This window comes from Eufriesea mexicana, unplaced genomic scaffold (genome assembly GCF_001483705.2).
Source record: "Eufriesea mexicana isolate 0111107269 unplaced genomic scaffold, ASM148370v2 scaffold325, whole genome shotgun sequence".
In the NCBI taxonomy this organism is placed as follows: Eukaryota; Metazoa; Arthropoda; class Insecta; order Hymenoptera; family Apidae; genus Eufriesea; species Eufriesea mexicana.
This window is the reverse complement of record NW_016908500.1, coordinates 238,478-254,730: the sequence shown is the minus strand read 5'-3', so window position 1 is coordinate 254,730 and position 16,253 is coordinate 238,478. Positions and strand designations below refer to the sequence as shown.

At 29.2% G+C, this 16,253-nt stretch overlaps 2 protein-coding genes across 2 annotated transcripts in view; both read right to left on the bottom strand.

Annotated features, from left to right (window-relative positions):
- LOC108556137 (sialin) overlaps nt 1-8,003 on the bottom strand; it is a 31,134-nt gene extending 23,131 nt beyond the window's left edge. Inside the window, 2 exon segments of the mRNA XM_017912103.1 lie at nt 6,348-6,674; nt 7,770-8,003. Of these exon segments, the coding sequence (XP_017767592.1) occupies nt 6,348-6,372 (25 nt within the window). The 5' untranslated portion in view covers nt 6,373-6,674; nt 7,770-8,003.
- A 1,917-nt stretch (nt 8,004-9,920) lies between these two features.
- The window catches only part of LOC108556140 (collagen alpha-1(I) chain), a 15,259-nt gene continuing 8,926 nt past the window's right edge, over nt 9,921-16,253 (bottom strand). The window contains 20 exon segments of the mRNA XM_017912108.1: nt 9,921-10,067; nt 10,161-10,382; nt 10,472-10,644; nt 10,747-10,965; nt 11,179-11,560; nt 11,697-11,786; nt 11,892-12,107; nt 12,279-12,548; nt 12,627-12,760; nt 12,848-13,108; nt 13,179-13,323; nt 13,498-13,695; nt 13,841-14,002; nt 14,111-14,272; nt 14,415-14,503; nt 14,616-14,832; nt 14,972-15,159; nt 15,734-15,842; nt 15,912-16,010; nt 16,135-16,253. The exon segment at nt 16,135-16,253 is cut by the window's right edge and continues 19 nt beyond it. Coding sequence (XP_017767597.1) covers nt 9,921-10,067; nt 10,161-10,382; nt 10,472-10,644; nt 10,747-10,965; nt 11,179-11,560; nt 11,697-11,786; nt 11,892-12,107; nt 12,279-12,548; nt 12,627-12,760; nt 12,848-13,108; nt 13,179-13,323; nt 13,498-13,695; nt 13,841-14,002; nt 14,111-14,272; nt 14,415-14,503; nt 14,616-14,832; nt 14,972-15,159; nt 15,734-15,842; nt 15,912-16,010; nt 16,135-16,253 — 3,602 coding nt within the window.

Below are 16,253 nucleotides of genomic sequence, written 5' to 3'. Positions count from 1 at the left end.
CTCGTATATCACAAGCACAAATATGCGTTTATTCATACCACATAACAACTAAATTCGTGCTTCAAATTTTCACAATAAATATAAGGTGTATGTGATAAGAATAGATAACTCATACACAAGTATAAATAAATCCTATTACATCTTTCCAATAAATTTTTCATAATATTAAAAAGAAAGTACATTAATTATTTAATAATAATTTAATTTTAAAAGGCTCATCTTGGTTAATTTCATACTGTAGATTTTAATTTAATTCAAATAATTATTATAAACTGTAATAATTATATATTAATAATATTTCTATTAATATTAATTTAATATTACATTATTACAATTTACATTTAATATTTTAATTTATTTTTGAATTATTAATTTATTCAATATTGCCTATATCTTTTCATTTATTATTAAATGATTAATAAAAAATAGAATATTTATTAAGCAAAATTAATATAATATAATTTAACTTGATACTATATTTATCAACAAATAAATTAAATTTTAATTTTATGGATATTTCAACACTTTGAAAATTAAAAATCAATGTTTGTAGCTTTGAGCAACTTTGTTTAACAGGACGGAGTTACAATATTTATATTTTGACGTGGTACCGTGCAACACAGTGTTTACTTTGCAATAAAGGCAATATTTGAAACGTATGCATAGTATCTAGTATTCAATGAATATATTCCATCGTAAGCATGTTAGTTAATTTATAAAATCTTTACGGTAAAACAATAACAAAAATAATATTCAATTAAAGATTAAACTCAGTTTAACATATTTAATTAAATAAATACTAATATCCATTTTAATATATAAAATTGTGAGTAAGGTTGAATGAATGACACTCATTATGCAATCTATGATATAAATATAATATGCACGAGTGTGGATTCACATTCTAGTGTGAATGAAGTTTGAAAAAATATATAGAAGAATATCCCAGAATGATTATTAAAGATTGAACACCGAAATGTGATCGTCATTAAGAGTGAGTGAGAGAGAAGAAACTTTTGGAAAGAGTGTATTTATCATTTCAAATACTTTATTATTTATTGCGTTCATTATTTAAATATTTTTACTTAAATATACTTTGTGTGTTACTCGTGGGAGAAAGTGTAAGACATTATTGTCCATTCTACTCACAAAAGTAATACATTAATACGTGCACACAACATTTTCACAACATTGAAAACTTAAAAAGAAAGAAAAAATAAAGATTTTTAAAATGTTCCTTGCGTTATATTGGTTTTTTGAAAGTAAACAATTTTGTATGAAGCATCTTTATATCATTTTCGTATAGAACACCATGTATGATGATATTAATAACTTCTATATTCTATATATACACTGTATTTCACTTATCCTTGCCCGCCTACATTTTATCTATTCTGGCAACGCAAAGAAGTCTTGTGAAGGAAAAATGTTTGATTTTCTATAAGAAATATTGTAGTAAGCAATTTTGAAATCATCTCAAAATCATTTCTATTTTGATCTTCAACTATTTTATTTTCACATTATAGTAGTGTAGAACAAGTTAAATGTTATTCAACCTTCAATGACTTTGAACAATAAAAGTCAGTTTCAAATAGAAATACGAACAATAAAATTTATACAATTGTGCAAGTATGTATCTATCTGAGTTTCAAAAATATCGAGGATAACTTTTATTTCTTACACGAATTACAAACATTTTGAATGGAAAAATGTTTTCTTTCCTGATTTATTGTTTTTTAACGTTTTATTATAGTTTTAGTAACGTTTTTCAGTAGTTTAGTACGTTTATTTTAATTTAAATCGATCTAATCAAATGCAGATCTTTGTTATAAATTTCTAACAGTGTGATTGCAGAAGCTTTTCATGAATTTCTCGGTTAACAGGTTAAATAATGTAACTTATCGTGTGTTATCTATTTAACATCAAAAACATACAAGAGATAATTCGATGCACATTTATCACTATCAATTTGTCAAATGCGCAAAATAATTTTGTTTATTTACTGCGAAAAGATATATAAACGATAATCGAGAAAGTTTATATATGTATTTTTAACCATGTAAATGTTGTGGCTACTTTGTCATCGTATAAATAATTTTTGTTATTCAAATGAAGTGGAAGATTACCAAGATAAATGAAAGATTACGTGATTACATTTGTCTCCTACAACAGTATAATAAATAGAAACATGTTACCGTTCTTAATAAATTTCGGATATTTCGAGCATTCAATAAAAAAGAAAATTTTGAAAATAAAATACTTTATTGCAATGTTACTTCACGCAAGACCAAACAAATTCTTCGTTATTTATTTTTCTCTGTTACTAAAAATATAAAAAATACTAAGGTCGAGATAAATAACACACGTAGCAGTAATATTATTATCAATGTATTAAAACATCGTACTAACCTAGAGCATTCGATTCAAATTTTAATTATGTATAATTAATGATTAATTTTAAATCGATATATTATGTTTCTAAACACGGTTTATTAGTCTACAGTAAATAAATAATACATAATACTAAATAAATTTTATTTTAATATATTTATTATATTAAAATATAAAATAAAATTTAATATAATATTATTATATAATTTTATTATTATATATTATTATTATTATTATTATTATTATTATTATTATTATTATTAGAAATATCATCATATCATTTATTATATAATATATTTATTTTTGTTCAATAAATTTTAACTCTTTTTCTTTTTTGCAATGTACACTGTGTGATTCTTGTAGAATCATTCGTCCCAAACACGAATTCGTAAGTAGAATTACTGTATCACCCTCAGTTTTCGAAAAAATCGAATTTCTGGCAAAACTGCCGATTTTTAAAAAAACGAAGTATTACGTAAAAACTAAAAAAGTTAAAAATCTCTAATTAGTCTCAGATGACACAAAAGAGATCCCTGAATACATCAGTATCTATGATTATAATATTTTGCAATATTAAATCATTATGAATAGCCATAGAATTTCAAAAAGGCATCGACGAACGACGAGCTTCTACGTACCATTTTTACATATTTACAAAATGTTATTTATCCAATATGAATTTTCTATATAGTACCGGATTCTGTTGACATTTCTGAAGAAGAAACCGTCCAACAGAAATGTCAAGGCGATTTTTTAATTCTCAAAGAGCGGTCATCGCTCCATTGTTTTGCGTAAGCAGTGCCGTAGCTATTACAGGTGGTTTTGGACGTGTATTGCACATTCACGTTTACACGTATAATTAATATACGCGTGTTTACATCCATGTAATTCGTAATACACGTGTATACGTGTACTCCAGTACACGTATCATTATTACATGCATTATCTGAGCATATATTAACTATTTGTAATGGAGCGATGACCGCTTGGTGGCAATGGCGTTTCTAATAGATATTTGTTGATCTGTGGGAATTAAAACACGTTTCAACAATTCTACTAGATGGTTTCTTCTTCAGAAACATCTACAGAATCCGGTTCTATTCGTGCTAGATGAATAACATTTTGTAAAAATGTAAAAATACTACGGTAAAAATGAACTACGTTCATTTAACACCAATTAAAGCTTTCTAACGTTTCTAATTTTCACGCAATAGTTGGTTTTTGATCAAAATCGCCAGTTTTGCCAAAAATTTGACTTTTTCGAAAACTCAGGGTGATACAGCAATTCTGCTCAGGGATTCGTGTTCGGAACGTGTAAGTCTATAAGAATCACTCAATGCATATTGCAAAAAAGGGAAATATCGTAATGGACGGTGTAATCGTGTGTATATGATATATGTATATATCAATCAAATCGGGAAATTGACCTCCGTATTTGACTTCCAATAAATTTTAGTTGTGCTTGACGTGCGTATGCGTTTGCCCCAAATAAACACGTCACTACGACATTTAATCGCTAACATGCATCAAATGAACGAATCAACTCTTTAATACAAAATAGAGACATTGTATATGTCACATATTTTTCATTTTCTTATTGGTAAATTAATTAAAGAAAAATATAATTGAAAATATTTAAAAAAGATAGTAAATATTAAAATTCATGTACCAGGATATAAGTTTAACGTGTATGATCAACATAGAATAGGTTTCGTTTAAATATATACTCCCGATTATTTCTCCAAGTATTAAAAGTGTGGAGATATGTTTAAAACGAATGTCGTAATGTATTACGATGAATATATAATGATAATTATTTGTTTTGCTCGTGATTTAAGGGAGAAAAAAAATTTGATATTCAGGAATAATACAACAGAAGTAAACAAATTTTAAAATGCAAGTAGTTTCAATAATAATATTATAAAGAATAATCGAAATTTGCATGATTAGATTTAAATTGCAATTTAATTATTAAATATTTGATTTTTAACTATGCAAAATTTCTATTCTGAAAAGTAACTGAAATACTAAACAATTCATTTATTTATTTAGATACTACAATAGAATACTACAAAGTATAATCGAAATTTGCATGATTAGATTTAAATTGCAATTTAATTATTAAATATTTGATTTTTAACTATGCAAAATTTCTATTCTGAAAAGTAACTGAAATACTAAACAATTCATTTATTTATTTAGATACTACAATAGAATACTACAAAGTATAATCGAAATTTGCATGATTAGATTTAAATTGCAATTTAATTATTAAATATTTGATTTTTAACTATGCAAAATTTCTATTCTGAAAAGTAACCGAAATACTAAACTATTCATTTATTTATTTAGATAATTGAGATATCAATTGTTATTAAACTTTAAATCCTTTCTAGAATAGAGTTAACAAAGTTATAAAATAAAAATAATTTTGATCAAATAATATCGGTGAAATTTTTATATCCATTTTATTTTAATACTGCAGCTTTTTCAGTCAAAACACAAGACTATAAAAATAGAAAAATAGAAAAATATCGCGTGACTGTGAAAACAACATATTTATAAACACATGTTATTGTGAACAAGCAGAAATATACAATAAAATTATAACACCGTATGTATAAAATAGTGGATATCGCATTATTTGTTATATACGAGAATTATGTCGTGATAAGTAAATACATTTGCGTCATGCTATTATCGTGCGACTTCCATTTAAGCTGTATACGTATATATCTCCGATGACCCATACTATCATTTGGATCATATACACTGTTTCGTTAATGACTTGAACAGAGGAACTCGACTAAACATCTACGCAATCATCATAGGTCTATATAGGTTAAACACACTTTCAGTCTTTAAATAATTATGACTATAAATCCGTTGTTGTCGATTACTTCTCTGTTAAAAAGGAATGTCCTTCATATATGTATAAAACTACCTACAATACACACACGCATAACTAAAATATGTGCATGCTTTAATCTATTTCCGTAATGCTTATATGTGAGATACGCATTTGCAAACGATCCCACCAAAATAAATCACACGTGATTTGCGTGTAAAGAGAATGTCCTTAACGTGACATTGAAAAATTAATTATTAGAAAAATATTACAGATGTCACATTTAATTAAACGTAAAATACGATAACGAATATTAAATAAATAATAATAATATTAATATTTATTTAGCGCTAAAAATAATTGGTCAATAATAATAGTAACAATACATATCGTATACTACACATTCGCTAAAATAGTATCTACTGTATAAAATAATTGCATTCGCGTATTTCCACGTTATGTCGCTAATTAGTCAAGTTTAACGATCGATACCCATTAAATTAACGATTAACGATTTCGTTATAGAAACATTTGTTACATTTCCAAATTATTTTTGCTTACAAATAAAAATTCGACTATCGCAAAACACGGTAGATAGAATTAATAATAATTATGAAAAATGAGTCAATGTTTTTGATATTCCGTATAACAAAATTTAATCCCCTTTAAAATTAAACTTGATTTTAATCACTACGACGACTCGTAGTCTCCTTGGTACGGTATATATTTCTATCAGTATAACAGATAAGAAGGGATTCAGTTTCCAACAGTATTTGATACACCAATAAACTCAAAGTGTATTTATTTTAAATTTCTTTATATCACTTTACCACTCGATTTATAATTTTTTCCAATTTTACTCGCATAACTTTTTATACGTACAAATAAAAATGCAATCCCGACCTTTTTTTTGCAATATAAAATTAAAATTTTAATATTTATTTATATAAATTTCAATTAATTATTCATTATGTAACATGCAAATTTTATGGTATTAAACAATGAATAAAAAAATTACATGTCGAAGGAAGAAATAAGAATTGTAATAAATATGTACAGAGATAGCAAGGAATGCGACAAAAGAGTTTTGAAATTGCAGAGTACTTACCATTGAACTTCCGGAAGAGAGCCATTTTGTCCGTTACCGTGCACGATTAGTCAGTAATATAGGAACGTCAGGTCGATGTCTTGAGTTTTTAAATAGTGTCTATATTTGAAGTTAACCGTTGTTAATAAGTGATTCGTTATCAATAATTGGTAAGAAATATCCGTGTCAAGTTAATTTGAAAGATATCTTCGGTATTTAATCAACTATGTAAACTATTGGTTCATTTGCATTGCCTCATGCTTTCGCAAATGCCAGTAATAATTCAGAAACAACGCTGTTTCATTCTTTGCCTGGTCGGGTTCGAAATCGTATGTTTCCTCGAAGATGCTGAAAAAAAACCAGAATATCCGAATTCTATATTTAACCCGCCATAGTATTTGGATTACGTAATATTATGTAATGTCACACACTGTATACAGAAGATATGGAAAATTTGATTAGAAGCGCACGAAATATTTAAATATGCCGCCAAACACATATGTTTATAGCTGAATTATCAAAATTGCTATAAAAGCAATCCATAATGCACTTTGAGTATTATCTCATTTCTGTACTATGCATAACATTAATATTATCTATTGAAACTCTCAATCAGTGATAAATATTGCACAATATTTGACACGATTAATATTATCGATTTGTTAACTCTTAAAATTTATTTCATAAGATTTAATGACATTCAAAGTCAAAATGAATAGTAAGTTTAAACTGATAGATTGCATTGTTATCACACCTAATTTTAAACAAAAATAACAGTCAAAAATTATTGAAATTGGAATTTAATTTTTTTCCATGTTACAAATCATTCATTAAAACAATTCGTAATGAAGAATTCTTTCGAATTATTTTCTTAACTAATTTACTCTCAAATATCTAAAATGAAATAAAATTCTTTAAATTTAATAAAAGAATTTTTTGCATATATGACAAAATTACTAATACATTAAATATTTGTTAAGATTTATATTGATCATAACATCACATACTAATATATTTTTATACCTAAAAAATTAAAAACGCAATTTTTCGAACTTGAGAAAGACAATATTATATCTTGATTAAAAATTGCTTTATTTTAATCATACTATAGTTATTTTCATTACTAATATCTCACTTTTCAAAGATACGTCTGGCACATAATAAACCATATTGACTGAATAAAATGAAAATCAATACATTAATATCATAATTTAAAAAATAATGTATTTTTTATTTAAATTTAAAATTAATAAAATCATTTTGGTTTTTAATTTTTTTGATCAAAAATGTAATTCTGTATAAATATTGGATTGCAACTGAAAAAAAAATTAAAATACGAACATTTATATTCTATACAATTTTAATACTTAATATATTCAGATGATAATTACTAAACAAATGTTAATACAGGATTATTGGAAATAAGTATCACGCATTACTTACATCAGCCGTTTCCGACTTTATTGTACAATGCACAGTCAGGTTAACCTCTTTCACATATATCTTGTCTAAGATCATAAAACGAATAATCAATATCCCGCCAATTTGCAGGACAATATTCACAAAACTATGTTACCCTTTGTCAATACAATTATTTATATTAAATTAGGAATTTAAACATTGTTGATTTAACTTATTTATATATACACATAACAAACTTTGTACAAAATGTAATAGAAATAGTTATTGTATTAACATTTCTAAATCACAATACAATGTAGCACTATACACGAAGCGACAAAAATGTTACACATACGCCATGACAAACGTGACTGAAACTCAGTCACTGAACGCCGCTACCTTTTTTTAGTCACCAATTCGCGCTTCTTTCTCCCTACCACTAGCACCTGTTGAATGAATGTGTACGTATATCTACACATATACATCAAATTCACATAATGGATCAGGATAATAATTTTGTGACTGAGATTTCATATTTTTTTGACATTTACGCGGCATATGTATGTATATAATCATTATGTGTAGTATTAAATAGCAAATATTGATTTATAAAATATATGAAGTATAAAAATTATTATTTTTATTACCAACTTTGACTGATGTCAACACCACTAACTATTGTTGATTTTTTTGAAGAAATAAATAAAAAATAAATGTTTAAATATGCATTTATAAATAAATACATCCATATTTGAAATATATTTATGTATGCTTATATTAAACATATGTTAATTAAAAATTAATGAATATAAAAAGTTGCTATAATAAAATTTTTTACTCAAATTACAGAATGTTAAATTCATTTAGAGAAGTAATGTATTCAATTAAAAGTTAATGTATTAACCTAACCCAATTATGTGAAGTAATGTATTATTAATAGTGTTATTTTCATTTTTCTATATTCATAAATACTTTTATAATGAATGAAATCTATTTTTCTATATGTAATAGTGTACTACGAATCAAATAATAGAAAAATTCTTTTTAATACTAATATCTAAAAAGCTTTACATTTATAAACCTTTATAGTGTATTAAATTTTATATAAATTTTATTTAATTTATTTAATTCTTAATAGCATTAAGTATAAATCATTTTCTAAGATAATTCATAAAACCATAAAACTATATTCGTTTTCTATAATCTCAGAATATAAAAGGTGCTATATATTTAACTGATATCTAAGTTTAGCCATATAGAGTACATGTAAATATATTAAATTAATATATAGTCTCTTCCAAAATAGTTCTAAAATTATGATAGCAATATTAATGTAACACAAAACACAAAGAATTAAAATTTCCATTACAGGAATTTACATAAAAAATATAATTTCCAAGTATTATTTCTTATATAAAATTGATTTGAACATACTTTAATAATTAGTGATTTTATATTATTAATATTAAGATGTATATATTATTTGTATTGCTTTGGATGATGATAATAATAAAGCTTTTTGTAAGAATTAATTTAATATTATATTAAAAATTTTTCTTTCATAAGATTCAGAGTTCTCCAAAGTTACAAATAAATGATTGTATTTGATGAGAATGTGTGAGTTTAAAAATTTAGACTCAAAACCAAGACACTCTTTTATTTCATATGTATATAATTTCACTTATAACATATAGAGTAGTTTGGTAATATGATAAATAAGATATTACTTACGTAATTATCTTAATATTTATTAAGTATTTTACATGTATATGTGCATACTAATTTTAATATAATATATATATATATTATATATATATATATTAAAATAATATATATATATATATATTTATGTATGTATATATTTTGAATTTAAATCTATTGGAAGACTATTATATTTGTTAAAATTTTTAATAAAATTTTTGCTAGTATAAATTGTCAAAATTTTGAATTATTTGTAGCATATTCATCATATAAAATTACATTTGTTGTAATACATATTATAATATTTTTCGATGTACGTAATTTATGAAAAAATAAAAAATTAGTGACTAACATATCTCAAAATATTTGGATCATTGGAAATATAAATTTATAAACTCTATATGTACATATATAAAAATGTCGAAGTAAAGAAAATATTTTAATTATACATATAATAATAGTGTAAAAATGTATTTATAAAATTTTAATTTATTATTCATAACAAACAGCACCAATTTCAATATAAAAGCTTTGATCAGGTTTTCCAATATCTCGTAAGGCCACATCTATTAGAGGCAATCTTACAGGTTTATCGGTTTGATATGAAATTACTGTCTTGCCCCATTCTCCATTGTGTACCTATAAAAATCAATTTAAATAGATGTTATAATATTTTATTGTTAGAAATTTGTCTAAATTAAGATTTTAATACCTGAATAATTTAAAACTTACTTTACATTCATCAGTTATTATCTCATATCTTAAACGTTGATTTCCACGAGGTGTTAATTCAGCATCATTCCATGTTAAAAATTTCATTCCCTTCCTGTATGTCTTTCGTATAGAATCGAAGTAACCTATGCTATTTTTACAGTGATACGTTATATTTTGATATGCAAGTTTTGATAGAAGTTGTAGGAAACCAATTTGATTGCTGTCCGCTTTATATGTAATCTGTATATCACACATATTAAAAATAATAGTAAATTAATTTGACATATTGAAGACTTACATTATTATGTGAGTTTAGTACAATGTGTTACCTTCATTCCATCTTCTATATCACTTAACCAAGTTTCTGGTTGTTCAGTAATATATTTAATTTCTGGGGAACGTACTGGATTTGGTAATATACATGTTGCATGTTTATCAGCAACACAATACACTAAAATTGCATCTCTTGTATCTCCTTCATTGGGATCGACCCAATACTCCCCTAAAGTGAAAAAATATTTTCAAGAAATAAATCAATGTTCCAAAATACATTACGAAATAAGATTTTAGTCATCATATAATACTTTTTAATTTCTTAACTAACCAGAAGGTTTATCGGGATAAGCAGTGTAAAGATCCCTACAAGTTTTGGCTGGTGAATTTTTTCCACCATCTGGTTTGATAAATTTCTGGAATGATGATTTTAATTGTTTGTATGCTTTCGAAATGAGTTCTTGCTTTTCTTCTTCAGTCATATCTTGACCAAACATTCTGGGTGGTTCATCACCAATTAATGGATCTGGCCCTTTAGTTTGGCCTTGCCCTATTCATATAACAAAAGTTAACCTTGTAGTATTGATGGTCAAGGATGTTTACTAATAATATTAAGTATAATTTAGTAATAATAATGATTACTAATGTTATTCAATGTTTATAATTATAGAATAGTATTTAATAGTATTAAAGGTAAGTAATTCCGACTTTTACTTCGTAAAAATATAAATATAAATATATTAAAAAAGATTATAATCATTACCTAAAAGAGCAGCTAAAGAAGCAGCATCATATCCTAATCCAAGTTCACCAGGTGGGCCTGGAGGTCCTGGAGGACCAGGTGGTCCTGATAATCCATGACGACCTTCTTCACCTGTTGGACCTTTTGGCCCTGGATTACCAGTTAATCCAATTGGCCCAGGATTACCGTCTCGTCCAGGACTACCTCTAGGTCCAGTTTCACCATCTTTACCAGGTAGTCCAGGAAGTCCAGGTATTCCCTTTTCCCCTGGTGGACCAATAGGTCCAGGTAGACCTTGTAAACCAATAAATCCTTGATGGCCTTTCACACCTTTCTGACCTTCTTCTCCACGTTCACCTTTTGGACCTTCTAATCCTATAGGTCCTGGTTTTCCTCTAGGTCCCTAATTGTATGAACAGAATTACATTTTTTTATTTCATTTAGTTTAAAATTGTAATAAAAATAAATAGTAATGCTTAATTATGAATTATCTAAATCATTATGATATATTAATTACCAATATAAGTAAGATAACTAACTTGTTGTCCTTCTACACCTTGTGGTCCTGTTTCTCCTTTCTGTCCTCTTTCCCCAGTTGGTCCTATAGGACCTGCTTGACCACGTGGTCCCTAGATATCAATATGTTCATACAAATATAACTACTTTCATGTGATATTAAAACTTTGTATATAACTGTTGAAATTTCTAATAAATGTAATATAGGCATATCTTACAGGTAATCCTGGAGGACCAGGTAACCCTGTTTGTCCTACTGCTCCAGGTGGTCCTTTATTTCCAGGTCGACCTGCTATTCCTGGTGGTCCAGGTTTACCACTAGGTCCTTCTGCTCCAATTTCTCCTGATGGTCCAGGTGATCCAATTGGACCAACTTGTCCAGGAGGTCCAGTTGGTCCTTCTGGCCCAGGTTTTCCAGGTACACCAGATTCACCCTATTATATTGTGTAATATTATATTATATCAAATAAAGTATGAAGGGATGAAGTTGAATAAAATATAAATGTTATAATATATTGAGTAAAGTATAAATGGATTATTATAATCTAATATAAAATTGTTGTTATTTATAAGTTCTATAAGATAAAAATGTTAATTAAACTCACAGGTGCTCCTCGTATTCCTCTAGCACCTATTGGTCCAGAAGGGCCTGGTAAACCAGGTAGTCCTCTTTCACCAGGAGCACCTTGAGGACCTTGAGGTCCAGGAACTCCTGATGGTCCTTGAGAACCACTTTCACCTTTACTTCCATCTACACCAGGTAGGCCTGGATTTCCAATTGGTCCAGGATTTCCAGTTCGTCCTGTTTCTCCAATATTACCTTTGCTACCTGGTAATCCAGGTGGTCCTAGTGGTCCTATCGCACCTGGTGGACCCTATGTAGGTTTTAAATCATAAAGCTAAGTTGTATTAATATTTAATTAATATTTTTAACAGTAAAGGAAGAAATATACTATTGCTCCAACGCTTCCTGGTATTCCTGGTGGTCCTACAATACCAGGCTCTCCTCTAGCTCCTGGTTCACCTCGCACTCCTTTAGCTCCGGTTAATCCAATTAGACCTTGTGGTCCAGGTTCACCTGGATTACCTATATTCAGAATTTATATTTTACGTTTGTGTTAAATATTAAATTTGACATATTTTTTTATTATTTACTATGTATTATCTTTTTTACCAGATGGTCCAGGATTTCCTTGGTCTCCTTTTGAACCTGGATAACCGCGATCACCCTTTAATCCTGGTAAACCAATAAGTCCTTGTGGTCCTGGAAAGCCTTGCGATCCTTGTAGTCCTTGGGGTCCTCTCTCTCCTGGGTTGCCAGGAGCACCCACTTCGCCTGGAGGACCAGGTAAACCAGGGTCGCCTCGTTCTGCTGGTTCACCTGGTGGTCCCGGCGGACCAATTTGTCCTTGTGGTCCACGTTCCCCAATTCGTCCTATAAAGGAATATTTTAGCATTATATATTTCTTTAAGATAATAAATATATTGCTTTTGTAACATACAACCTGGAGGTCCTTCAGGACCAGATGGACCAATAGATCCTCTTTCTCCTTTTGGACCTGATTCTCCTGGAACACCTCGTACGCCAGGTAATCCTACTAATCCAGATGGTCCTGATATTCCTCTGTCTCCTTTTGTTCCAGGTAATCCCTAAAATATATATTTAAAATCATCTACAATAATTTTTTAAATACGATGCTCTATTTAATATAACGTAGACAAATAATGTATTACAAATTGAGAACTTTTTACCTAAAAGCTAATCTTTGTTATATACATTTATTATAAAGAAATCCACATATGAGAAAGTCAGGAAATACTTACAGGAGGACCATCTAATCCTTGTGCACCCGGCTCTCCTCTTGGTCCTATTAACCCTGGCGCTCCTGGTGAACCTCTTTCACCAGGAAATCCCCGTTCACCTCTATTTCCGTGTACACCTGGTAGACCAGGTGGTCCTTGAATGCCTGCTTCTCCATCTTTCCCCGGTGTCCCTGGATTACCAGTTGTACCTGGAAAACCCTAATTACATCAAATTATGTAATAAATATAATACTGCTCCTTTGATTATTATTTTTATATTCATTTGATAAACGTATTATATATTTTATACAATAATCATTTCCAAAATTGTATATTTCCTTATTTTTGAGTGTTTGAAATATACCTGGAAACCTCTAGGACCTGGAGATCCTGGAGGTCCCCGTTCTCCATCTGCTCCTGATGGCCCGGGTGAACCTTGTGGTCCTGGTGCCCCTTCTTTTCCTGTATCGCCTCTAGGACCGGGCGGTCCAGAACTTCCTGGTTCACCAGCTTTTCCGGCTTCCCCCTTTTAATAAATATATTTTTCGTAAAAGTAATATCGTTGACTATTCATCTTTAATATCAAAATAAAAAAAAAAGGAAAAAGGAAAAAATGTAGAAATATTATTAATACCGGATATCCTTTCTCTCCTGGAAGACCTACTGCACCAGGTAAGCCTTGTAATCCAGGTGGACCTTGTTCACCAGGTTTTCCATCAGCACCTTGAATTCCTCGTTCTCCTGGGTTACCTGGTTTTCCAGGAGCACCAGGGCGACCCATTAAACCACGCGTACCCTGTAATATTACATTAAAAATTTTCTTATATTATTAAATTATCTTATTATACTCCTATTCTATGTTATTTAATTTCCCAAGTATAAATATTCGATACATTTTATTACATTACTAAAGTAATTATATTTGCAGTGATAGAAACCTGTAATCCGGGTAGTCCTGGGCGACCAGGATCTCCTGTGGATCCTTTTGGTCCTGTTGGCCCAAATGGTCCACGATCTCCAGGCTGGCCTAATAATAATAGTGTAAAGTATAGCTTTTATTGATATATATTATTTACAGGAACAAATCTATTTTCAAATAATAATCGTAATAAATTATCGTACTAGTTATGTTATTATACCTTTAGGTCCCATAGGTCCATCAGGTCCTGGAAGACCTGGTGCCCCTGGTGTTCCACGTTCTCCAGGAGGACCAGATGTACCACTAGGACCACGCATTCCTCTTTTTCCTCGTTTGCCCTCGTTTCCAGGAGGACCAGGCAAACCACGTGGTCCTGGAGATCCTCCATCACCTTTAGCACCACTGTCACCTTTAAATCCTCTTTCACCAGGAAGTCCCTATAAATTATAATAGTACAATATTTCTTATAGCATACAATACAATAAGAGATTACTGTTATGTACGAGAATAATGAACTATTAGAGATATAAAATTAGTAATAATTTTATAAGAATATAATGCAAAAGTAATATTTACAGGCATTCCTTTTGCTCCCGGAATGCCAGAATTGCCAGGTATTCCAGGCTGTCCTCGAGCACCATGAAAACCTGGAGCACCAACTAAACCAGGTGCTCCCGTACTTCCTTTTTCTCCAGGTATTCCATCTTTCCCCTGAGGTCCCTGTGGGCCTGATTCCCCAGGTTGTCCAGGTCGACCAGTTTCACCTACGAGTATAAGAGAAGTGAAATACATCTTATTTCTTACAAAATATATGAAATTCAAAGTAAATAGAAAAGTTATGTAAAATTTAATGCATAAGATATTTTAAATTAACACTAAACCTACCATGGTTAAATGACCGGTGAACGGAAGAAGGTAGAAGCTTTGAAAAATGTAATAACGGGAAACATTGTGAAAATAACTATACATATATTGGAAGAAAAATCGCGAAGACGAGTGATTAAGGTGATAACGTTGAATGTGGAATTTTTAATGAAAATTTGGGAAATAGTGATTTAGACCATCGTAGGTTTAGCGTTAAAATACTTTCTGCATATGTTTCACCCAGTTTTAGTAAATAAATATTATATGTAATTTTTAACTGGATACTTGTATATGTCTATAATCTTCATCCTTGTTACAATAAACTTTGTTGTTGCATTTATGGGATGAAAATTTTTGTACCGTTGACCACGTTTATTAGTTTCATTTATCGTATGCTTTCGTTTACTTTCATATATTTTGTTTATTTTTAAATATTTATACCGTGAACGAAAGAACGTAAAATGATAGATGTACCTCGAGGTCCTTGTATGCCTTGACTTCCTTTTGGTCCTTGTGCTCCCTGTTCTCCTTTCAGTCCCGGACTACCCGGGAAACCAGGAGAACCAGGTTTACCTACAGCGCCCTATAAACATTATACGTTTGTTACTTCATAGTCAAGTTTTATATTTGTGATACTTATTATTTTACTTACAGGTTGTCCAGGAGGTCCAGCAATTCCATCCACTCCTCTAATTCCTGGGGGCCCTGGAGGGCCCTCTCTACCTCTCTCACCACGTGGACCTGCAGGACCCTATGTAATTAATAAATATCAAATGAACTATTTATTTCATATAATTGGAAGGTATAATTACAGTTTACAAGAATTACCTTTGGTTATATTAATACCTATATTAATACCTATATTTGACACTTACCAGAGGTCCTATAAGGCCCATCGGTCCCGGTGCACCCATGGATCCTTTCTCACCAGATATGCCTTGTTCCCCTTTAGCACCATCCAATCCTGGAAATCCACGGTGACCTTTTACACCAG